A 24,936-nucleotide genomic window follows, 5' to 3' on the forward strand; every position below is an offset into this window, starting at 1 on the left:
GTTAATTTCTATCTATAACATTTTAAATGTTTTATTTAGAAATAATTTCTTAAGATTGCAAGAATAATGCAAATAATGCTTGCATACCCATTACCTATTTTTAAAACATTTTGCTTCATTGATTTGTTTATATCTTTCTGCAATTTTGTTATGAATCATTTGAGAATAATTTGCATATATTATGGTTACATATCCCTAAATACTTCAGTGTGTATTTCCTTAGAATATATTCTTACATAAACACAGTACTTATAGACTTAAGTAAATCAACATTGATACAATACTGTTTTCTAATCTACCATCAATATTCTAATGTTTATTTACTGCTTAAGATCTTAAAGACAGATACTCAAAACAGGAAAGAAAAATGACTGGTAAATGCTCATCTGGGCCGTAAGGACTGTTCAGAGTTGTTTACTTTGCCTTAACTAGTAAAGCACATCTCATGTAATCATTCCTCAGAATTAAATATTATTTTAACCTAAGGGTTTCCAGCTCTATTTTTACATTGTTGCCTACTCTTTAATTTATAGCATTTCACTGATTCAGTTTATAGTTCCTTTTTTGAAGTTTAAATTTTAACATGTCCATTTGTCAAAATTAGCCATTTTTCCTGATTGCAAATGAGGCAAAACCAAACAAAGAATAAACAATTTTGTGATTTATAACATATTAACTATATTAAATTTAACTTTACAGATTATAGACATTTTGCATTAGGTCAAAATTCTGATCTTTTGGACAAAATTTGACCATTATGGGAAAATGTATATCAGGTATATATTAGAAAAATAAGACTTTTTCAATGCAAAATGAATAAAAGAGACTACAAAACAAACAGGTTACACTAATCTCAAATGAGTGCAGAATTATACTTAATGCTAGGTTAAGAACTTTCCCCATTTCCTGTATTAAAATACCTGAGGGCACTAATATTCCATATCTTAGTGCCTATAGCACTGAGTCCATCAATAAAACTTGATTGTCTTCTGTATCGATGTAGTCTTTTCTAATTTTTTCTTGGGCATAAATCTTACTACTCTACCCAAGTCTGTAAACAGAAAACCAAGAATTTTTTATATTTTTCTTTAGAGTGCAGTGCACAAGGTTAAGTATTCAATAGCACCAATTAAATGTTGTTTGCCGGAAAGAGAAATGGATACCTGTTGCAACATATTAATACAGACAAACCTGCTTAGTGAGTCCTGAGTCCCCTACTTAGCTGGCTGTGTGGCCTTAAGTAAGTCATAACTTTGCTAAGTTTCAGTTTTCTCATCTGTAAAATGGGGTTAATAATAGTTATTGCCTCATAAAGGCAGTGTGAGATTGGTATAAAAGCTTTGCAAATAAAACAAGCCTTGTGAGATAAGTCTAGTTTGGCCAATATTTCCATTCTAAATTTCAGTACTCAGCATATTAACTTAATGTGCTTTTAGGTTAACTTTTATACCAATAGTTGCATATATCCCATCATTTACAAGTAGCTCAACTAAAATAGTCTGAGTCACCCATACATACGGCAAAGTGAAATAAAGCCACCTCTGAAGCACCCAAAATCCCAAGCAGGGCCTCACCTGAGTCTGTCAGGATTTTAGAAGTAAATTATGAACCACCACAGGGTACAGGGATCTCAAACTGGCTGGTGTGAAAGTCATCAATTCTGTGACAGAAATGGAGTCCCAGTGCTCTAAATCACATACAAATAACTTGGGGATTTTTTTTTTTTAAAGCAGACTCTAATTCAGTAGGTCTGGAGTGAATGCTCCAGAGATTTTGCATTTATGAAATATGTTTAGTGCAATGTTTTGATGCTTTCACTCTAAAAACCAATGATAAACATACTGAAACTGTTTATAAAAGTTCAAGGCATATAGAAAAAAGAGCCATATTTGAAAAATTATTTATTTACATTTTAAGCTCATGGTAAAATCTTTATAGGATAGAATGGCTAAGATGAAATATACAAAGTCGATATAAACACATAAGCATTAATCTTTATATGAAAAGAATCCTAGTTATGGCTATCGATGAACTCAGGTTTTCCTTTATAAAACCAATGTTCCCTTCAATCATGCTGTGATAATGTCTTCCAATAAGAATAGATTTAATGTACATCATTCAAAAAAAGCTGAGAAACAAAAAGCTAACTTGGATTTATTATTAAACCACTATCCATATGTCATAAAACCAAAACTGTTTTACAGGGCTGAGATGTTCGAATAGGTCCAAACATGATATAGTGAATAAGTTTTAAATAAGGAATGCTTTGGTTATTAGGTTTTGACTTAGTTTTGGCATAACTTGTATAATTTATATCATTCTAGTGAGTCATTAGGTAATCGGTTCAAAACAAGACTTGCTTAATATTATCACGAAGCACTTAGCCTTGCCTTGAGTGAGACTACCTTTAAGATGCTGACAATAGCAACACATTTCTCTTTTCCTTTACTCAGAAAAAAGAAATCACAAAAATAAAAAATTCATTTACACATGTTAAAGTCCACCATAAAGTCTTATTCATTCTTAAAAAAACAAAAGTTCCTCATCATAATACGTGCCCTGGGTATTGGTACATTATTGAAATACTAGACCTGTAAGAACTCCTCATAAACCTTGAAAGCCTATGACTGTGATCTACTTATGTTTAAGGTTAAATATATAAACAATGCATTTGAAGCTTCCGGGAAGAATTCACATTTAAAATAGTTTTTAAAAATCTGGGTTTATTAAGTTTTAGAAAAATAAATACTGTGATTGTTCTACCCCTCCTCTTCTACTTCTCTCCCTTCACAAATTTGAACTTAATAGCTCAGGCTTCTAAAAAGCAGAATAAAGCAAAATAGAACAATGTAGGTTTTATTATCCACACTTTCCTTTTCTAAGGGTAACATTATCACAAAGGCAAACTTGATTCTCTTTCCTTGAAATGAAGATCCTATCTCCTAAGACTAATTTAAATAACTGTTCTTATCAAGAGAATTTAACAACCAGTACTTTTAATAAATGAGGAGTTAAATGCCTATAAGATATATAAGGTGACTGTAAAGAGTTCTATTATAAAGTCTGAAAGCAAAATCTAAACATTTAATAGTTTACATTTAATCTCTTTAAAAGGCCTTTTAAAAGCTGTAAGCTATATTATAAATTGCCAGTTAAATTCCCACTCTAGTCTACAAAAATAATCTGCTGCACAAATATATAATTTAAGGTAACTATATATTTCTTGTATTGATCTTTTTTCCAATTTTATGAGTGCAGTGAAGCAAGAAGTAAGCACCGAGGTGTTAGTTAAATTAACTTTCATTTGAGCAGCATTTTGATTTTAGATAAGGGGATTCTAAATGTAGTCTAAAATTTTCCAGAAGTCATATTTACATTCATTGTACAACACTTTATATACACATACAGATTTATAAGAAACAAATTAACCTATACTTTTCATAATGTAAAAAATAAAGATAAAAAATACAACACATGTGATCATATGGTAAGCCATCTATTTGAGAAATATTCTTGGTGTTCAGTTCTGATGGCAAAAACCTTGAATAACTTAAAGCATTTCACATAAATACACCACAGGTGCTTAGTTTATTTATGACCTTAACTTAGGCCTATCCACAGTTTTAAGTGTTAAAGTCAATGCCATACAAGTAGTTGAGTTTACTAGTAATGTTTGCAATGGAGAAAAATGATTAGGGGAGGCATGACAGCAGATATCAAATGCTTTGAAGTATAATTATAGGGAGGGATTAAAATTAATTCTTTTCCAGGGGAAAATCAGGAATTTCTGATAATAGAGCTGTTCAAAAGTGAAAAGGTCTGCTTCTGAAGCGTGAACTCCCAGTCCCACAGATGACCTTGCCTTGTCAGGGCTCTTGTAGCAAGGACTCCTGTGTTGGCAGGTAGGACTAATAGTATATGGTTAGGCCCAAGGAACTCTAAAGTTCCTTAATGCAAATTATTTTGTTGATATTGAGTTTCTGACGTGGCTTCTTAAGCAGTTTGCTTCATCTTTTGTTCCTGCCCATAAGGCAATGTTAGATTTTGCTGTGATACCTCTTATAAATTGATGGGCTTGGCTTTCCTGAAATATATCAAAGTGAATTTTTCTGATCTAATTACTCTTCCACAAAAACAAACAGGTGGCTGTGATGAGCTCTGTTTGTGTCCCACATAGTAAGTTCTTTACCAACCAACTCCTGGCTGAAGTAGGCTAGAAGCAGAGATTTTACCTGGGGAAAAAAGTTATTCAAAATGTTTACTGCTCTATAATGTTCTAGTCTTGAGATTGAATGGAAAAATCCTATTTGGCACTCCTTTACACCCCAGATGGCATGCGAATGCTTATCACAGTAAGAAATTCTTATGATCAGATTTGAGGTGCAGAGGAATAGGAAGCATGGAAATTTTAACCTATATTAAACAAACAAGCAAACAATAACTCTTCCATATGTTAGAAGAGGTTTTTAACTCTAAAATCAAGGCCTTTTTCCAGAAAATTAAATTCACTAAAAATGTAGAAATAAAAATCCCACTATGGCTCTAAATATATGACAAATAAATAAGGTCACATGGTTTATACATTTCAAATTCTTAACGAGGCCCTACAGTATTTCAGGAAGACGTCTTAAAGTATTGTTCCCTGAGTTCTTGAGGCAACCCCAAATATAAGTTCATGAAATCCAAGATTTTAGAGAGAGAAAAACCCACATGGTTTGCTTCTCTCTCTTCTAGGAGTAGCTGTTTACTCCAAAGCAGTTTGTTCAGTGCTTACCCTATAGTTCAAATGCTTTAAGAATGTGGCTTTATCCATTTCTTAGAAGACAAGCTCCCAAATGAAACTTCTAAGAAGGAAAAAACAAAGAAAAGACTGTTTAAAGAAGGTAAAGTTTTAACATGAGTTAACAGTGCAGTTGAGTAAATGAGTTTTCGATCTGTAATACATAAAGAGTGGTAATACTGTCAGAGGTGTTAGAAGGTAGAGTTCTATGGACTCTGGCATTTCTGACCTCAGTGGTTATTAAGACCAGCTTCTCTTACCAAACAGAAAGTCTAACAATTAATTTAAAAAACCAGAACTACTAGAAACGGAATGACTTTTTCATATGTAAATGTATGAGAAGATGTACATTTGGTTATAAAATAAAGATCAAAACAGCCAGCTAATAATTTCTCAACTTTTAAATATCTGCAATTTACATATAAACTTACACATAATAGTAATTTTCAAAAACTCATTCAAAACTGGGGTTTTAAGATTCTTGAGTTGTTTTCATATCACCTTCTTGGTGGCTATTAGAATATTTTTAAAAATTCAAAGCTTGGGAATAATTCAAACAGTGAAATATGTATTTGTTTGCAACTTCCATTATAGTCTATTTAGAAAAACTAATTACAATGAATGGAGATTTTAATTCTGTTGCTGGAAGTTTTACATTAGGCTTAACTTTAAGCCATTAAAGTTTAAAAAAAAAAACCCCAAAACCCCACAAAAAACAATGGTTGAGAGAACATACTGAAATGCTCCATCCATTTCAGTAAAGTGCACAACTATGAGTGTTTATCCTTTGGCTTGGCTATGACCTTAAGGGAGGTGTAGAAGTCAATGGTGCTGGTGTCAGATTCCTGACTATATTACTGAGGCTGGCAATCTTCTCCTCTAGGAGGTAATTTTTCTTCTCTGCTGTTTTTTGTCGCTGTTCAGTTATTTCCAGAGCTTTCAACAACTGGGCATTTTCCACATACAAATCCTTCACCATCTCATCTGCTTTAGTATTCTTGCAGAGCTAGAAACAGAACCAGAAACATCTTGACTCCATTTCTGTAATTCTTTTAAATTTAAGGTCTGACATAGGACAGTTGTTTATAAAGGCAAATGGCTTCTACCAATTATATTCTTTCATTTTACAATACAGCTTTAACATCAGACCCGGCACCAGGGATACAAGTAGAGCAAATCCACTTATTGCAAGCTGTTTCTCTGCATAATGTTTGTAGAAGTCACTAATAAAAAGAACAAATTGATATTTGAGGGCTCAAAAAGGAAGGTATTTTTCAACCTAATAAATTAGGTATTATTTCTTTATTCATTCTCTAAAAATATCAAAATACTTTTATAACTTAAATTTCTGAGGGTGTGAACTGTGTTTAATTGTTATTAACAGTAGATGCTTGAGTTTCCCATTCATAACCACATACAACCTACTGATTGTTACAATACATGAGCCAAATTTTAAAATAAAGAGAGAAGATTTGGCAGTTACTTTTTCTTAACTCTTCCTCTTTGTATAAAACCTTGTCTAGAAGAGATATTCTAATCTTTATGGTTAGAATATACAGTCTTGGTTAGGGCGGGAAAACTTGTCAGCAGCATTAGGATAATTTTATTATTGCTCCTGTTAATATCTTATAATCTCCTTTCCCTCATTATACCTTTAACTCCTCATTTTACACCCAGTTTCAGGCAGGGCATCTACAAGTATAAAGGTTTAAGGGAATAAAGAAAACTAAGGAGTGGCTAATTAATTTACATAATAGCATTTCAAAGGGAAGTGATAAAGACTATCACACTGAAGCCCAGAACCTAAGTGACTGTCAAGTTTAACATAATACTAACATACTTTCTATCGAGCTGTTTTTATACAACCTTTCCTCCTTTCCTGCCATTAAAAAACACTTTGATGACTCTTATCTACTACAGAATGAAATTCCAACTCTGTGGCTTATCACTAAGACCCTCTACTGTCTGCTCTTCCCTATCTCTCATTTCTTTTTCTTCTCCCAGGACAGGATGAATGGTTAATGCCAGTGTTTGTAGATGACCACACCCCATGTTACCCATTTTCTTTATTTTTGAAACTGCTATCTGGCCAAATGCTTAGTACTGTGAACTACACTAGTAGCTGTAGTAAGTGAACTACACTCCATATAGGCAGGATTTTGTTTTGTTCATTGCTGTATTTCTAGTGCTTAGAACAGAACCTGGCATGTAGTAACTATGTGTTGAATAAATGATTAAAGGATTGAATCAATAAATGTAAATACAGGACTTTCTCTTTCTCTCCATTCTGTGTATTAAGATATAGGGCTGAGGAAAGTTCCTGTCTACCTCTGCATTAAGACTTTCCCTTGGAATTATTCTTCTTGGATTTTATATATCTGAAAAACCAGGTTGGGCAATTTCCACCTTCCCACTCCCGCCACAGTTTGTCTCAATCTCAGATTCCAGAGAAGTTATAAAACTTTCCTAGAAAGTAGTCCTTCTTGTATGTCTCTTCAGTGGATGCACAAATAACTTCTAAGCACTGAGGCCACACCTGCCACCAGCAGGAAAAAAGGATCAGGCTACTTAGTGGTCCTGAATTCAAGAGTCCAGATTCTAATTCAAAACACAACCTTTTGGGGTCTGGCTATAGCCATAAGGTTGTTTTTGAGGCTGTCATAGCTGTTGCAAACAGAAAAGCTAAAGTTACACTTATTATCCCCCAATTTTTTACCAATATAAAATTTCTTTTTATTTAAATAGGAATATTTCCTCTCTGGGGAAAAAAAATCTATAAAAATTCAATTTAAATTGAACCTCATTAGAAATGCTTTAGGTCCATGAGAGTCACTGCTAGCAAATATACATTTTTAAAATTGTAGACAAACATATGACTCAAAAGAACTTTGGAGAAAAACAATGTAGAATACAGAATTCATATTTTTGAAGTGGTATGGGAAAGAGTGACTCCTAAATTCTTCTAAACATTTATAACAGAATTTGCTTTTATTAGACAACAAAACTTAACAAGTTAATAGCAATAGAGGAATGTAAAACTGGAGTTAAAGTTGAATGTGAGGTGGGTGGGTAGAGATGACCTGGGAGGCTCACTTGTTCTTTGAGCTGATTCACTTTCTCCTGAAGAAGCCTTTTCACCAGTTTCAATTTTTGTTCAACTTCCATCATTCGTTCCTCCATGACAGTTACCAGGTGTTCCTGGTTTCCCTGAAGGAAAGAAAAAAAATTGTATTATCATTTGAAAATCATGCCACACAAAAGCACTAATAGTTAATTTTCCCCATAAAATGCCTAGAGAAAGGACAGCCAAATGTTTGCCTTTGAACAGGAAGGGTGGTTTTCTGATGACATGGGAGCTCTGAACACTGCATGGGTTGCACATGTTAGAAAAGTAACCCTATTAGAGAAAGAATCAAAGACAAAAGAAGAATCTTACCTGTGTTACCATCTTCCCCTGAGATAAAGCAAAATTCTTAAAACCCATAATTTAAGATCTGTGTGTACTTATAGTAAAATAGGTATCCAAAGTAAATTAAAAGATGGTTCTCAACCTTTCATCTGTGATTTGGGGCTTTGCAATACTGTGGGCCTCTCAACAACAAAATAATCAAAAACTGAGTTTATTTAGGATTGCCTAACATTTCCAATTAGCTTGCAATATGTGTCTGTTTTTCCTTTGAAATGGCTGATTACTGTGAGGGTGTTAGTGTTTCTAATAGCCTCTTCCTGCTAGTTATTCTGGTTATTGGTTTCCTAATTTAACCTATCAATGTGAAGCACATATCTGAATTGGAGGATGGGTTTATCATTAGAACAGATTAAAAACTGAAAATCTCCCCATAAAAAAACTCCTAGACAAAATAATAGGGCAGAAAAAGGACCCTGGCTTCTCCTTCTCTCCTCATACAACAGTGATGGATTAAGGAGTGTGTGGGTTTTGGAGCACAGAGTGACCTGGAACAAGATTTAGAGTGCAACTGACGGCCCTTTCTCCCAGTCCACCAAAATGTTCACATAAAGAATTTCAGATTTTAAAAGGTTCTTCAAATGTTTAAGCAAGACTCAGGTATTAGTGGCTGATGGCATAACCTGTCCTTAAAAATATTCCCAAAAAGGTATCCTTTAAAAAGCACAAAAAGAATGACCAAATGTGAGTGGAAAGCCAACATTTGTTTGGATATTAAATAATAGCATTTATTCAAGCATAAAAGAAACAACTAGGCCATGAGACTAATTTGAAGAGAAAAATTGTAGTAGGCAAAAGACTAATCCAGAAATTTCAAGAAACCAGGTCTTAAGAACATCTAAAATCTTATATTTTGAAAGTTATAATGGCTTTTTAAAGTTCAAACATAAATGGAAAATGCCAGATTTCCACTTGCCTTAAAAGAAAAAAAAAAAAAAAAAAAGCTAAACAAACCAAAAAACCCCCCAGATAATTAATTCAAAGAACATGGGGCATGGCAAAAGAGTGGGGAAAGAGGAAAAACAAAAGCAGTCATATATTTAAAATTTATTTTATTTCATCAAAAAATTTCCTTTTTCCTCTCAAAAAAGTATTATACATCTTATATAAAACAGTATAAATAACCCTGATTTTCTTCAAATTTCACATATAAAAGTAGTACCTTTTGTTAAAAATAGTTACAACATATGGAATGAGAAAATATATAGAATACATCCTTTCAAGAATCTCAAGTCCACACTCCTTAAATCGTATAAATAATTACGTGTAACAAGCTGAAATTTGTGAATTTGATTCACAAAATCTGTCATTTCTACATAAACAGGAAACATAATACTGCAAAGGCTTAACAACAACAACAACAATAATAATAAACTTAAAAGAGCACTTGATTCCAAAACATTTCTCAGCTTATGTCTCTGTTTGTGTGGTGTGTGTGGGTGTGTGCATTTGAGTATCTGCCATGGTAAGAAATGCCATCAATAACAGCCCAGTGTTCACAGGTGCCCAATCCTTCTGTAGGAATCTGCATGCACTGCTCGCTGCTCCGGTAGCAAGGCCTAGAGAAAGAAGGCAAGTGGTACACTTCACCCTGATGTCAAGATTATGTTTTTGGGGGGAGTCTAAATTCACACATTTATAATGCAAACAAACAATTTTTAAAAGCAAACATCAATACTACATATGCAAGCGAAGCAACACAAGGCAGAAGAAATCACATCACTCCACACACACAGACAACGTGCAGATTCTAACAGCATTCTGTAATCTTAAAATTAGTGTCAGCTTAGTTACCAGAAACAGGAGAGCCTGCCATGGCATTCTAGTGAGAGCAATAAGCAGTCCACCCTGCCATCTGGAGGGATTCTTTCTTTCTTTCTTTCTTTTTTTTTTAAGTACAAAAGTCTTAACAAATTTTGTCTATCTAATCCTCAAATAATTGAAGTAAAAGGATTAAACATTGGTGGGTGGGTTGGGAAGAGCATATTTTGAAAACAGTGTATATGAGAGAGCAATGAGTAGGATCTTAGTCTAATCATTTGGTTTAAAATGTCCATTAAAAACTGAGGTCACTCAGTTTTTAATGAAGAGTTGAAGCATCTGTCCAACACCCACCATCACAATTTTAATTCTGGAATTAAATTTTAGTATTTGTAAATTGAGTGTAGGAAGCTTCCAAGAACATGGATTTTAAGCCTTTGTTAGAAAGAATAGATGACAGAAGTACATCATGCAAAAGCATAGATATATACTAGTAGGAGAAGAAAACCAAGTTGCTACAGTGTATAATTATGGTGCTAATGTGACTTTGCAAAGCCACGGTGAGGGGATTACAGAAAGAGAGGTGGGAAATTCCCTGTCAAACGTCAACTGAAAAGCAAGGTATTTGAAAACAGAAGAAGAGCATCCAAACTAGAACAAACTAATTTAGAATTCTACAAACTAAGGAGTATTTTTAATTTTATTCCTAATTCTGAATAAATGGACAAGACCAAAGAGTCAAGAGACTTCTGAAAGAGGAGAATCGTGAATGAAGCACTAAAGAGAAATAACTATTTGAAAACCTAGGTAATATAAGATTGTGTCTGGTAGTGAGCTGGGATAATGCTAATTCAAAGGGAAGGGGAAGAGGATCTTTATTTTCTTAAAAATAGAGTTTTTCAAGCTAGATCATTAAAAAAATAAGTGAACTATGTCAACTAAAAAAGTCACTGATGACACATTCTACTTTATTAGTTGAGAAAAGTCCCCATTTGTGAATTCCATGGAACTCAGCAGGCTATACTCCTCTGGTACAAGAAAACCCAGGATGCTTTGTTAGTAATACATATCCTAGAGTTGCACTTGAATTCCGTAATATCTTTGGCATTAGACAAGAATGTTAGGTCAATTGTGCAATATGCTCAAGTGATCCTGAGACTTCATCATCGATTACAAATGTGCAAAGGAGACCCAGAACACTTAATTACCTAGCTTAGAAGCTGAGAGCTCAAAAGCAGCACTGCAAAAACCAAAACCAAAACAGCACTGCAGTTCTGTGGATTTGTAATTCAGGTAAGGTGTAACTGTCTGACAAAAGATTTAGGTTCTTCATCCCCACATGTGAACTGGTATAACTTTCAAATAAGCAGGTAAAATTAAATTAGGTGATCTGAGTTTACTATTAGAAAAAGATCCTCATACCTGTGGTGTGTTGATTTCAGAAGTCCTGTTTTCAAGTTCCTCCTGCAGGCACTGGTTTATCCTTTCTGGCTGTAGCAGCTGATATTGAAGCTGCAGAAACTGCTCCCTGGGAACCATTGGACAGGCTTGCTGCTGGAGCAGCTGCAGATCCCAAGCATGAGGGGCTGGGCTAAGCATCACAGTGGACCTCAGGTGCTGCATCTAGAGGATAAGGGCAAAGCCCTGGTCAGCTGCAGTGCCTTCAATCAGAGAGTTGCCCTTGAAAGTGGCAAGCAGAGAGTAATGAAGTCTATGAATTCATTAATGGCCTCTCAGACTCACTGGTAACTTGAAAACAGGCAGCACATGATCCTGAGTAAGAATAAAGAATCATTTTGCTTAGGAGATAATACATTTAATGAATAAGCAGGCCTTAAAAGTTTTAGACTTAAACTGTACTTCCTCATTCTTAAGTGACTATAAGACATGAGGTACATGATGTACATATGTCTGAATTCTCCTTTTTTCTTCTTACACTAGAACATTTAATTATCCCTCTTCTTTAAAAAAAAAACAGGGTTGGAATAGGCAAAGGGGAGAAAGAGGTTATGCTTTAGAGTTTTGCCACTTACCATTCATAAAGATTCTTAAGAGCGAATGTTCAATGACTACATTTTTTCCAAGTTAGCAATTTGTTTTGAAGACTCTCATCTTGCATCTCAAATTATTTTAACCTATCTTAGTTTATCAGACAAGCAATTCTGGGGCATAAGGTGATACCCCCAGAACATCTGGGAATTGAAGTACATGGAATGAAAGTATTTATTCAAGACAATGAGGAAATGGTGTGTGTATCGCATGCCAGTAAAAGTTGGGGCGAGGGAAAGGAGAAGGCACTGCATTTGGCTAGTGAAGCATGCCACTTCACATCTGTCAACACATTCAGCAGACACAGAGCTCAATGGAAGACATGCAATAAATATGACCAAGTACTAAACTCAAGAAGAAGCACCCCCAGGCATGTGAGAAGGGAAAAAGGCCCTCTAAGACACATCTGTAATTAAATGTTATCATGAAACTTCAGAGCCACTATCCATTTCCTTAAATCTAAATTTCTGAGGTGGGGTGTTACCCATTTTGAAACATTTCTAGTTATAGATTTAGAAAACCCACCACTTTATTTTTAAGAATAAAGAATATGGAGAATTATGATCCCCTGATTTTATATCAGTGGGATGATTTTCTTCACACACGTCTTTAAATACTAAGGAAAATCCTGATGTAAATGTAAACAGATATATTCCAAAATTAAAGCAAAATGAAAATGAATATTGGCTCTTACCTTAAGTATTTATTAACTGTCATAGTAGTAGAAATGATTACATGAACAAGGAGTTTAATGAGATGTCTCCATGCCATGAAATTCATTGAAAGAATGTTCTACCTTCACACACTATCTCAGGCAGAGAACTGCACCCTTCTCTGCTAGTTCCAACCACAGAGTTCTAGGCACAGGTTAGCCACAGATAAAACAAAAACAAAAGAGAATTAAGGAGTTATAAAAAGAGGAAGAAAATATGAGTTATAAAGAGAAAGAACAGTACAAATTGGGTATATTATATACCTGACCACACGTGCTCTAGTCAGTAGGAACTTATAAAGAACCAACATTTACATTTCTCTGTATATAAATTTTGCAGATATTAAAAGTCTCACAGCTCTAATTCTGCAGCCACTTCCTCATCTATTGCAATTTGGTTGGTTTACGAGCTTGCTACCTTTATCTCCACCCATCCCAATATAATAATTCAGAAGATTTCAAGTCCACTATGAAATGGACCTGATGTTAAATACCTTGCCATGTGGAGATGCAGAATATAAACTATAAAACATTTTTGTTGTTCAAGTGTCTGAACTGTTGGCTAAGAGGTACACAACAGACTTTAAGAATTGCTAATAGTCTATAACCCTGTTTTTGAGTGATCAAAATGAATTGCTTATAGAACCCTGCCTCATACAGTTGAAAAAAACCCTGGAGTGGGAGGCAGATTCTTCCATTTTCTTGTCTAGTGATTGGGGATCTTTAATTACCCTGGGGTAGGGCTATGTATTATGTTACATCAGTGACTTTCAAACTGGCATATAGGGATGAGGAGAAACCCCTTCCCCCAAGGGGGTGCATACATCAGACTGAATCACCTAGAAAGCTTTCCCTAAATTCCTTGATCCCAAAGATTCTGATGTAGGAACATCTCCCTGCCTGCTTACTGCCTCTCCCCCAAACCCGATGAGAATCCATGCCAGAGTGAGAGGCATGTACCTATCCCTCAGGTCAGGTGGGCACAAAAAATGGTGTGAAAAGCACTGTTCATCCTCAAATTTGGCCTAATCTATAGATATCATAACATAAATAAAAATCCAATTTACAGGGCTGGTGGGAAGGTGGAATGGAGCGTTATTGGTGAATGGTTAGAGTTCCTGTTTGGGGTGATGAAAAAGTTTTGGAAGTAGTGGTGATGGTTGTAGAACATTGTGAAAATAATTAATGCCACCGAATGCCACTTAACAAAATTTGTCATTTTAACCATTTATATCTATCTATCTATTTACTTAGCACAATTTTTAAAATAATGTAATATACCCAAACCACTGAATTAGACACTTTAAATGGATGAATTGTATAGTGTGTGAATTACATTTAATAAAGCTGCTGAAGAATCGAATTTATATGTCTGTACAGAATTCATAGCTCAGTCTTATTTCTAATGAAACTTTAATTAGAATAGTGTATGAGATGTTCTTTTCAGTGTTCCAATTAAAAATTCATGCATTTTCTTTTCCAGCTCCAGTGCCAAGAACACTCAATTTCCCTCGTCCATTAGCAAATATTTACTACTAGATCAGGGAGAAGAGTAATGAGGGGAAATTGCTTATGATGATTAATCATGTAAAGTAGGATTGGGAGAGAAGGGGGCTTCTGAGGCCAGAGAGAACGGTGGGAGAAGAACTGGCCTGTTGGCAGAGCATTTGGAGAGAATCTGACAGTGATTAAGTATACCCTGTTCCTTTTCAATCAGGTACCAGACATGTCACGCCTAGCTTCAGATATCTTATTCATTAGAGTATATAATTATTTCATCAGAAAAGCATATTTACATCTAAACACAGCCTGCAGCCCAAGGTTTTAAACACGTTTATTATACACTGTCAGAGAAATAAAAAATGGTTTGGATTTCACTCTTTATAGTTTCACTGATCTCCCTATTAGTGGATAAATCAGAGAACATAAAATTGGCAGAAACCTTAGCGGTCATTTAAATGTCAATGTGATATGTTTGCCCATATTTCATATCTAAAAACCGAGCATCTATTGAAACTTACCTTTGCATGTATCCAGCTTCATGAAAGAAAATATTTACATATCTCTCTTCCTTCCTATAATTCTGGCTTAAAAATATTTGTATACATAGTACTTTTTAAGAGCACAGAAAGACATTTTCTACCCAGGCCTCTATACCTTATATAAATTTTACAGGTCATTAAATGTTGGATTAATTAATATTTTCATTACCCAAAGCAAAGTATCTCAATGAAATTTTTACTTATTAAGGAGGATTTTACATAAGTTGTTTTACATCCTATAATTGTGCTTGGTATTCAGAAAGCAATCTATTAGACTGGAAACTCAATGTCCAAGCTGACAGGTTTTACAAATCCACTTTTATATTTATCAGATGTACCTCTCCCAAGGCAGTGCTGAGTTACAAATATAGTAATGAACAACAGCAACACTTGAAAATTAAACCTCTAAATGCTAATGCTCTTAAATTCCCTGCATGCACTTCCCAACTGAACAGGTTGTTACAGAGCAATCACATCTATAAAACACTACACTGTGGGAGGTATCAGGAGACTGTTAAAACCACAGCAATGGCGAGAGAGCTCTGAGCCTCTTGGTCGGTACTGAACAGAGTCCCTGCCACTTGAATTTGTTGAGGTACAGGTCCTTGCATTTTAGGATAGTCAACATTATTCCTTCCTCTATGAAGCAGTATATATTCCTATGGCTGTGTAATTAGCAAAAATATCTATCAAACTTGGTAAGACAGACCAAAGAATCCAGCTTGGCAATGTACTTAGATTTTCACTGTTTTCATAATAGGAATTTTTTTTTTTTTTTTTTTTTTTTGCTGTACGCGGGCCTCTCACTGTTGTGGCCTCTCCCGTTGCGAAGCACAGGCTCCGGACGCACAGGCCCAGCGGCCATGGCTCACGGGCCCAGCCGCTCCGCGGCATATGGGATCCTCCCAGACCGGGGCACGAACCCGTATCCCCTGCACCGGCAGGCGGACTCTCAACCACTGCGCCACCAGGGAGGCCCCATAATAGGAATTTAATGCTATGCTAGTCTCTCTCAACAAATGGCTCATTCATGGATTAAAATATTCTTCATAGCTAAGGCCATTTGCTTAAAAACTTACCTCCATTAGCTGCTCATCCAGTTTTACTTGTTTCTTTTTCAGGCCTTCATTTTCCAAATGAATTGTTTCTAATTCTCGTTCAAGGGAATTCATCTGACTAACCTGTTAAAAAAACAAAAACAAAACACTTGAGTTGCTCTACTTTATTTTGACGAATTTACGCTAGTCACAAATCTCAACTCTTGGAAGAAAACTGAGTTCATTCATCAAGGGAAAACAACAAACAATATAATTCAGTGCACTGATTATATTTAGGTAGTCTAGTTTTAATCACCACTCCTCACATAGAACAGATTCCTAAGGCAGGTAGCTTTCAAACTTCAATGCCACTCACTGTAAGAAGCACATTTTCTCTTGCAACCCAGTACAAACACCCACACCCACGTGTGTGTGTGTGTGTGTGTGTGTGTGTAATCAGTTATAAGTATATATCACTAAGAGAAAACTTTCATGAAATTATCCTTACCATGAGCCATGCACTCTGATATTTTCTAGTATAGTTTAATAATTTAAAATGCTGGTATTTAACTAGATTGATTTCATGATCCTCTACTATGGATCTGCAGTAGGGAAAAACATGTCTTAAGGCAAAGTTTAAAGGTTTAAAACTGAGAATACATAGAACCTGATTTAACTCCTTTCTCAATTTTAAAGAAGAAATTTGAAGATTTTATGAGTATCCTTTTTTGGAATTCTCTTTATTACAGAATCTTATGAGAATCTAATGAGCTAGAGGACACTGGGATTCAGAATATTGCTAAGTAGAAAACATATGACACTATTCTAGAGTGCTGATTTTTGTTTCTATCCAAAAGAACTGAGGAGGCTAGCAAGAATTGTTAAATGGAATTAAGTGTAATCTTTCTAAGTACATTTAAATTCACTGTTATTTTAAAACCTATCATTAGACTTTTCCTTTGGTAAGCAGCTAGATGAAACCCAATGTCTTTCTGAAAAGTTTACGTGAATGTACCTAAACTTAAATGACATTTCAGCTTTAGAGCACAACCAGTCTCTTTACTGCCAATAGTCATAACTTTCACAAACTTAAAACAAATTTTTTGAAATATTTATAACAAAAGGAAATGACTGTTCATCATTCTTTCCAGATTTTTAAACAAACCATAATTTTCAGAAGAGGAAGGTAATACAGGCATACCTTGTTTTATTGCACTTCACTTTTATTGCGCTTCACAGATACGGAGTTTTTTACAAATTGAAGCTCTGTGGTAACCCTGTGTTGAGCAAGTCTATTGGTGCCATTTTTCCAATAGCATTTGCTCACTTTGTGTCTCTGTGTCACATTTTCATAATTCTCACAATATTTCAAACATTTTTGTTATTATATTTGTTATGGTCACCTGTGATTAGTGATCTTCAATGTTACTACTACAACTTGCTGAAGATGATGGTTATTAGCATTTTTAGCAATAAATATTTTTAAATTAAAATATGTACATTGTTTTTTTAGACATAATGCTATTGCACACTTAACAGACTACAGTATAGTGGAAACAATTTTATAGGCACTGGGAAACCAAAAAATTCGTGTGACTCACTTTATTGTGGTGGTCTGGAACTGAACCCAGAATATCTCCAAGGTGTGCCTGTAGTGAAAACTCTGAGTTTAGTTTAGAAAAAGAAAGGAAAACAAGTAACAACAAGAACTCTCACAGTAACACTGGCCTAGAACCCTAACTTCATGGAACCAAGAATAGAAAACAAACTGAGTCATGCTACAGAAGTTTAACCACATAGTAGCCAGCCTCCAAGAGGTGCCCGGTGATCCCTGTCTTCTGGTATTCAAACCCTTGCCCTGTCCCCTCCCCACTAGTCTGTGTGACCAATAGAATACAGCAGAAATGATGATGTGTGACTTCTGGGATTAGCAAATAAAACATACTACAGCTTCCATCCTGGACTTTTGGGACCTCTCTCTCTTGTATCATTCATTGCCACATCCTGAGAAAAGGCCCAGGTGGTGAGGAGCTGAGCCTCTGGCAATCAGCTAGCAAAGAACAGAAGCCTCCTCCTAACAGTTATATGAATACATTTGGAACGGATTCTCTAGTACCAGTGAAGCCTTCAGATAAACTCAGCTGATATCTGGACTGCAGTCTCAGGAAAGACCCTAAGCCAAAACCACTCAGTTAAGTTGCTTCCAAATCCCTGACCCACAGAAACTAAGACAATAAATGTTTGCTGTTTTAATTTATTACACAGCAATAGTTAACTAACACTGACCATATTAAGATGTTCCTAATATTCAGGCTATATATGTTTTACTAACTTATAGAAGCTTATGATACTAATGAAGATAATTAACCATCTTCTTTATAAAAACTTAAATTGCTCCTTTTTAGCGGTCACTCAATCAAAAAGAACTATGATACTGTTTTGACAAGATTACAAAAGCATAGATCTAAGGAAGAACCAAAATATGCCATTGTAATCATTTCCTGGAAGCACGCAGGGGAAGAAACATACACTTAGGGATGCATCATAGTCAGAACATAGCCACTTGGTATTAACTCTCAAAAACTCACCTTCCTATTAGTAGGAGATGGTTCCTTTTGAAACTGTTCACACTCTCTCTTTAAGCTCAACTTTTCCTGCTCTGTGGGCTTCACAGTACCTGATGAGTTTAGATGTTTTTGGAGCTTAGGAGGAAGAAGGTTGGATTCCAGTTGACGGACCTAACAAGAACCAGTATAAGAGGAAGAAATGCTAATATAACCACCCAGCCAGGAAAAACAAAAAGCGAACATAAGGAAAGTTTGTATTCAGTTGCTTGGGTTTTGTTGTATTAAGAAAACTTTTTCCAGTCAAGTCTGCCAATTCTTTCTTTTTTTTTTTTTAAGTCTGCCAATTCTTGAAGCTTACTTTTTTGGATTTCAAAAGATCCTTTCTAGGTAAATCTATTTTTAGTCTGATTCAACACTGAGGATCAGAGAAGGACAAAGGGACTTCTGGCTCAGCCAAACAACTGGGAGTCAACAGTGTGATGTGGCTGCCAAAAAAGCATGGTCTGTAGGCACCTTTGCTCTGACATGAGCATAACTTTTAGGAGTGAAGGGGGTGACAGTCGCATTGACTTTGTATTGGACTGTTCACACCTGAAACAATGCATTTACATCAACTAAGTTCCACGAGGACAGCGACCATGTTTAGTCTGTTCAACACTGCAACTTCAGTGATAGCAGAGTTTCTGGCACACGGTAAGTGTTCTAAATGAATATCTGACTCCTAAGAGAGTTCCTCCTCAAAAGAGGTATTTAAGCATAGGTTAAACATAGTTGGTCAACTACTTAGCAGAGGTAAAGAATTTAAACATCACCTTAGTGATGAAAAAGATGATCTTTAAAGACCATTCTAGCCTTGAAATGCTGAGTCTTTAAAAAGGGGCACCTTTTCTCTTACAAGAAGTTAGACCAACAAGAACTGAGTTTAGTTTTGCCATTTTTGTACTACCAGTCTTGGCGGCTAGCCTATTTGAATGAGGAATATATGGTTAACATAATTTCCATTCATAAAATCACAGATTTTAATATAGAACTGCTTATACAAAATGAAAAATATTATATAAACATAGCATGATAAAATTATATTGCAAGTAAATGATAAATTATACATTCTTAAAATAAGTCTGCCACACCAGAATACTCAAATCCATACCCTAGAATCACTGCAGTTGTATCAAACATTCATTTACAAACATACGCCACCATGTACAACTTTTCAAGTTACCTTCTCCCGGGAGTGTATGAGTTCCGCTTTGGTGTTCTGTACCACGGTTTGGAGTCTCTCATTCTCTTGCCAAAGCAGCTGTTGTTCCTCATTCATCAGGTGATCCAACTTGTCCCAGGACAGCCTTTGCTGTTGGTTATGGAATCCTGATGGATGGGTGCCTATCTCTGGGGCCCAGTTCTTAAGAGAGAATTGTAGAGTTAAGCCTTAAAAACAGGCTGATTTCTTTTTTGAGCATCTTCTAATGAGAGTGAGCACATGTATATCTAGATATAAGTAAAACAATATTCTTGAGTGTTGATTTTTAAAAAACAAGGTTTGGAAGCTCTCTGTTTAAAATGGTCTTTGGCAAAATAGTCCCGTCAAATCTAATAGCAAAGATGATTGTAGGGCAAGTCCCAGTTCCATATAGGACCCAAGCGCATAGAGATTGGGGACCTTAAAAATTACCTCATTCTTATGGAGTTATGCTTTGAACCCAAATAACTATTCTTTTGGTTAACAGAGAACACAGAGAACTCTGAAATGCACTGCTAACTTGAAAGATTTCACATGCTAAACTCTACTTTCATTTTCACATATGCAATCATATCCTTTTTTAGAATCAAAAGCACATATCATCCATATAATTGAGGCCTGAACTCAGGAATATGCTTTAAGCTACCATGGTGATTTTTTTGGATCCTGAAAAATGCTTTAAAAAAATTTTTTTAAAGGTAAAAAAAGGGTTAGGGTTAGGGTTTTTTCTTTTTCATGTTTTGCCTTTTAAGCCAAAACATGAAAAGGAAAAAAAAAAAAAGGTACAATCTCATTTTGAAAAAATTTTCAGCCCAGAAGTAATTTTTTTTAAATGGAAGCAACTATTATATTTTTTTTTAAAAAAAACACAGTTTTAAAAAAAAGTATCACCAAGAGATAAAGTAGCTGTATTTAGTGCCTACTTTTATGGTAGGACAGTCTTAACATCTACCCAAGACTGACATACATACATTGTTCTTAATTTATTTGCACATAGATGAAACAGCATTGTGATATATTAAAACGAGACTTACTTTCTACAACATCAGAATGTTTTTGTTTTATTACTACAAAACAACTCAGCCATGGTCTTCTGACTTGCACAATTACCTAGTCACTATAGTTCCATTTATGTGAGGTTCAGAAACAAGCATCCCTAACCTATGGTGGCAGAAGGTAGAGAAGTGGTTCCCTTGGGGTTATCAACTGAAGGGGACACAAGAGAGCCTCCTGGGTGCTGGAAATGTTCTTTATTTTGAGCTAGGTGGTGGTTATACAAACATACATATATATTTTGCCTTTAACTGTGTATATTTACATATACATACATATATGTGTGTAAAAACAATCAAGTTATAGACTTAAAATTTATGCACTTTACTGTATAAAGTTATATCTCAATAAAGAAGGAAAGAAATTACCTTGTCACCAGCGTTCTGAAGTTGCTTGTGTAGAGACATCACTTCTTGTTTTAAAGCCTCCTTTTCCTGCTGAGTCACTTGTAGATCAGATTTAATTCGGGACATTTGCAGGTTTACATTCTGCAGGGTATCTTCTAAATTCTGAACCTGCATCATGAGAACAGTCACACTGTGACAAATCCTCATGGTCTCACTTATAGCATGTCCATGTATGAATGAGCTAAGACAAAAGAACTCCAAGGTCCCTTCTGCTTCTACTTACTATATCCAGGTCTTTTCAGTTGCTCAGTGCAAATCTAGGATATTATGTATCTTTACAGGATGTTAAGTTATATTTAGGACAATAATGAACTATGCCTAGAGCAAGGTATTGCTGGTATAGTCATCTGGTATATTATCAAGTGATATCTTACAGGACCAAGGAATACCAACTGGCATCATGACAGATGATTTTACTGAACTTTGTAGAAATTATGTTTTAGACTGTGATGTTGGTTTGTAAAGGACCTCTTAGATGAAAATAAAAACATATCTCTGTAGAACCCTACTCCATGCTAACAGCTCATATATATTTCAATTAAAAAAAATTTAAATTGGTAAACAGAATGTTAATAGAGAGCTTTAACTATAATTGGGCATGAACCTGCCTTAGAAATCCTAATTCTAAATTAGAAACAAGCAGTCATTTTTTACACACTATTCTCAAGCTTTCATAAATAAGTAATCTCATAATGATGAGATAATCTTATGATTATATCATAATAATGAACTTTGGGAGAAACATTGTTCAAATTATTTTACTATATTAGTTAAATTGAATCATTCTGAGCCCTCTTAGACCACATCCACCTGGAACATTCTTTCCACTTGGAGTTCTGCTGGGAGATATAGGAAAATATTAACTGTGCAGATGAAATAAGAATTGTCCACATACCTTTTCCTGTGAAGCCACTAGCTGTGATTTTAAGCTTTCACTCTGGTGTTCCCAAGACTTCTGTTCTTGCTTCATAGTAGCAATTCTGTGCTCTAAAAGACTTGATTTTGCCAACTGATTCAGGAAAAGAAAAGAGGTAACAGCATTTCTACAAACATGTCTAGCCTCATTTCACATGCCTTCACTTATACTGAAAAGATCAAGTACCATCTCTCTACATAGGGGATCAAGACAAAGTAAAAGAGAGACATTTCCTTGACTCCCTTTGTACCTTTAATTTTGAGGAGTCTCTTCTCTTTGGGGATTTCAATTTTTCCTTCTCATTGCCTCATGTTTTTGGGTGAGACATGGTGGGCTGGAAGGCAATTAGAAATCCCAAGAGTGTGCCATAATAGGAAAATATGGAATGCCTATTAAGGCAGGTGGCACAAAGGCAGCGTTTTTGGATTTGCTAGGGAAAATACAGTAGAAAAAAAAGTGTCTATGTAATGGATTTCAGATTATTAAATACATAATATTTATATTATTTATATTATATATTATATATTATTATATTATATATAAGTAGAATAGTGATATATTTAAATAATATATATTAAGTAGCATAGTTACTTATTAAAATAAGACAAACTTTATTTTACCGTACTTAATATTTATTAAACAACTAATCTAGACTCTTGTTAAAATCATGGCCTCAGCAATCTACAGATTTAATGTGATCCCTATCAAATGACATTTTTCACAGAACTGGAACAAATAATCCTAAAATTTATATAGAACCACAAAAGACCCGAAATTGCCAAAGCAACCTTGAGAAAAATGAACAAAGCTAGAGGCATAACCCTTCCAGACTTCAGACAATACTACAAAGCTATAGTAATGAAAACAGTATGGTAATGGCACAAAAACAGACATATGGATCAATGGAACAGAATAGAGAGTCCAGAAATAAAGCCACACACCTACAGTCATTTAATCTTGGACAAAGGAGGCAAGAATATATAATGGAGAAAAGAGAGTCTCTTTCAATAAGCAGCATTGGGAAAGCTGGACAGCTACATGTAAAACAATGAAGTTAGAATACTCCCTCACACCATACACAAAAATAAACTCCAAATGGCTTAAAGACGTATATATAAGACATGACACCATAAAACTCGTAGAAGAGAACATAGGCAAAACATTCTCTGACATAAATCGTAGCAATATTTTCTTAGGTCAGTCTCCCAAGGCAAAAGAAATAAAAGCAAAAGTAAACAAATGGGACCTAATTAAACTTAAAAGCTTTTGCACAGCAAGGGAAACCATCAACAAAACAAAAGGACAACTTGAAGACTGGGAGAAAACATGCAGAAACGATGTGACCAACAAGGGATTAATTTTCAAAATATACAAAAAACTCATACAACTAAATATCAAAACAAAAAAACAAAAACACCAAACAACCAAATCAAAAAATGGGCAGAAAACCTAAACAGACACTTCTTCAAAGAAGACATACAGATGGCAAACAGGCACATGAAAAGATGCTCAATATTGTTAATAATTAGAGAAATGCAAGTCAAAACTACAGTGAGGTATCACCTCATACCAGTCAGAATGGCCATCATCAAAAAGTCTACAAATAATAACTGCTGGAGAGAGTGTGGAGAAAAGGGAACCCTCCTTCATTGTGGTGAGAATGTAAATTGGTGCAGACACTACGGAGAACAGTATGGAGGTTCCTTAAAAAACTAAAAATAGAGCTACCATATGATCCTGCAATCCCACTTCTGGGCATATATCCAGAAAAGACAAAAACTCTAATTAAAAAAGATATATGCACCCAATGTTAATAATGGCACTATTTACAACAGCCAAGACATGGAAGGAACCTAAGTGTTCGTTGACAGATGAATGGATAAAGAAGATACATACACACAATGGAATATTAGCCATAAAAAAGAATGAAATAATGTGGACCTAGATTATCATACTAAGTGAAGTCAGTTAGACAGAGAAAGACAAATATTACATGATATCACTTATATCTGGAATCTAACAAATGGTACAAATGAACTATTTACAAAACAGAAACAGACTCACAGACATAGAAAACACACTTATGGTTACCAAAAGAGGAGGAGGAGGGAGGGATAAATTAGGAGTATGCGATTAACAGATATACGCTACCATATCTAAAATAAACAACAAGGATTCACTGTATAGCACAGGGAATTATATTCCATATCTTGTAATTATCTATAATGGAAAAGAATGGAAAAAAAGAAGTACATACACACACATAGACGTATAACCGAATCACTTTGCTATGCACCTGAAATTAACACAATATTGTAAATTAACTATACTTCAATAAAAGAAAAAAAAATCATGGTTTCGGGAGCTCTAAGGTCACAAAATGCTGCTCTAGGAGACTTTTAGGCTAACATGTAGCCCCCCACGTGCCACTGGCATTAGAGAAATGCTCATAATGGTACACACTCTCCAATGATGGTAAAAAAGTCTTATTTTTACTACCTTATCAACACAGCTATTTAATTCTTCACTTAGAGCTTCCTTTTCTTTCAGCAGTTTTTCATTGTGGCTTAGAATACTAGAAATTTTTTGCTGGAAGTCAGAGAGACTGGGACATCTGTGCAGCTGTAAGAGATAAACAAGCCCACCCATCACGTCTCATGGTTGTATTTAAAAAGATGTATTTATAAACAGGACATTTTCATGGCTGCTGCTGTTTCCCTATCTGTAGATATTTCCGAGGACATATAAACTCTAGGGGACTATAATTAACTTTAACAAAACGTTCCCTGCTGGTTTCTCTCTATTCTCCAACTGACTGCTGAAATGTCTGCTTAGACAAAATCAACCAGACATTAAGTAATGGTCCTAGCTTTCTGTTTTACCTTCAGGATACAATAAATAACATA

General features: G+C 35.0%; 1 protein-coding gene across 14 annotated transcripts in view; it reads right to left on the bottom strand.

The window, feature by feature from the left end:
* Nucleotides 1-1,884: 1,884 nt before the first annotated feature.
* Nucleotides 1,885-24,936, bottom strand: part of NIN (ninein) — a 108,213-nt gene continuing 85,161 nt past the window's right edge. For 5 of the 14 annotated variants that reach the window (XM_082617632.1, XM_082617629.1, XM_082617628.1 and 2 more), the window contains 11 exons: nt 24,530-24,652; nt 22,010-22,123; nt 21,076-21,222; nt 19,637-19,816; nt 18,436-18,585; nt 17,449-17,496; nt 15,890-15,991; nt 11,430-11,630; nt 7,874-7,987; nt 5,584-5,786; nt 1,885-4,844 (listed from right to left, as the gene is read on the bottom strand). In XM_082617632.1, coding sequence (XP_082473758.1) covers nt 4,817-4,844; nt 5,584-5,786; nt 7,874-7,987; nt 11,430-11,630; nt 15,890-15,991; nt 17,449-17,496; nt 18,436-18,585; nt 19,637-19,816; nt 21,076-21,222; nt 22,010-22,123; nt 24,530-24,652 — 1,410 coding nt within the window. In that variant the 3' untranslated portion in view covers nt 1,885-4,816. Of the gene's footprint in view, nt 5,787-7,873; nt 7,988-9,347; nt 9,806-11,429; nt 11,631-15,889; nt 15,992-17,448; nt 17,497-18,435; nt 18,586-19,636; nt 19,817-21,075; nt 21,223-22,009; nt 22,124-24,529; nt 24,653-24,936 lie in introns of those variants that run through there. The other 9 variants (XM_082617626.1, XM_082617633.1, XM_082617627.1 and 6 more) reach the window with 7 other exon arrangements.

The sequence above is a fragment of the Mesoplodon mirus genome (assembly GCF_964341445.2).
Source record: "Mesoplodon mirus genome assembly, chromosome: 4".
Taxonomy (NCBI): domain Eukaryota; kingdom Metazoa; phylum Chordata; class Mammalia; order Artiodactyla; family Ziphiidae; genus Mesoplodon; species Mesoplodon mirus.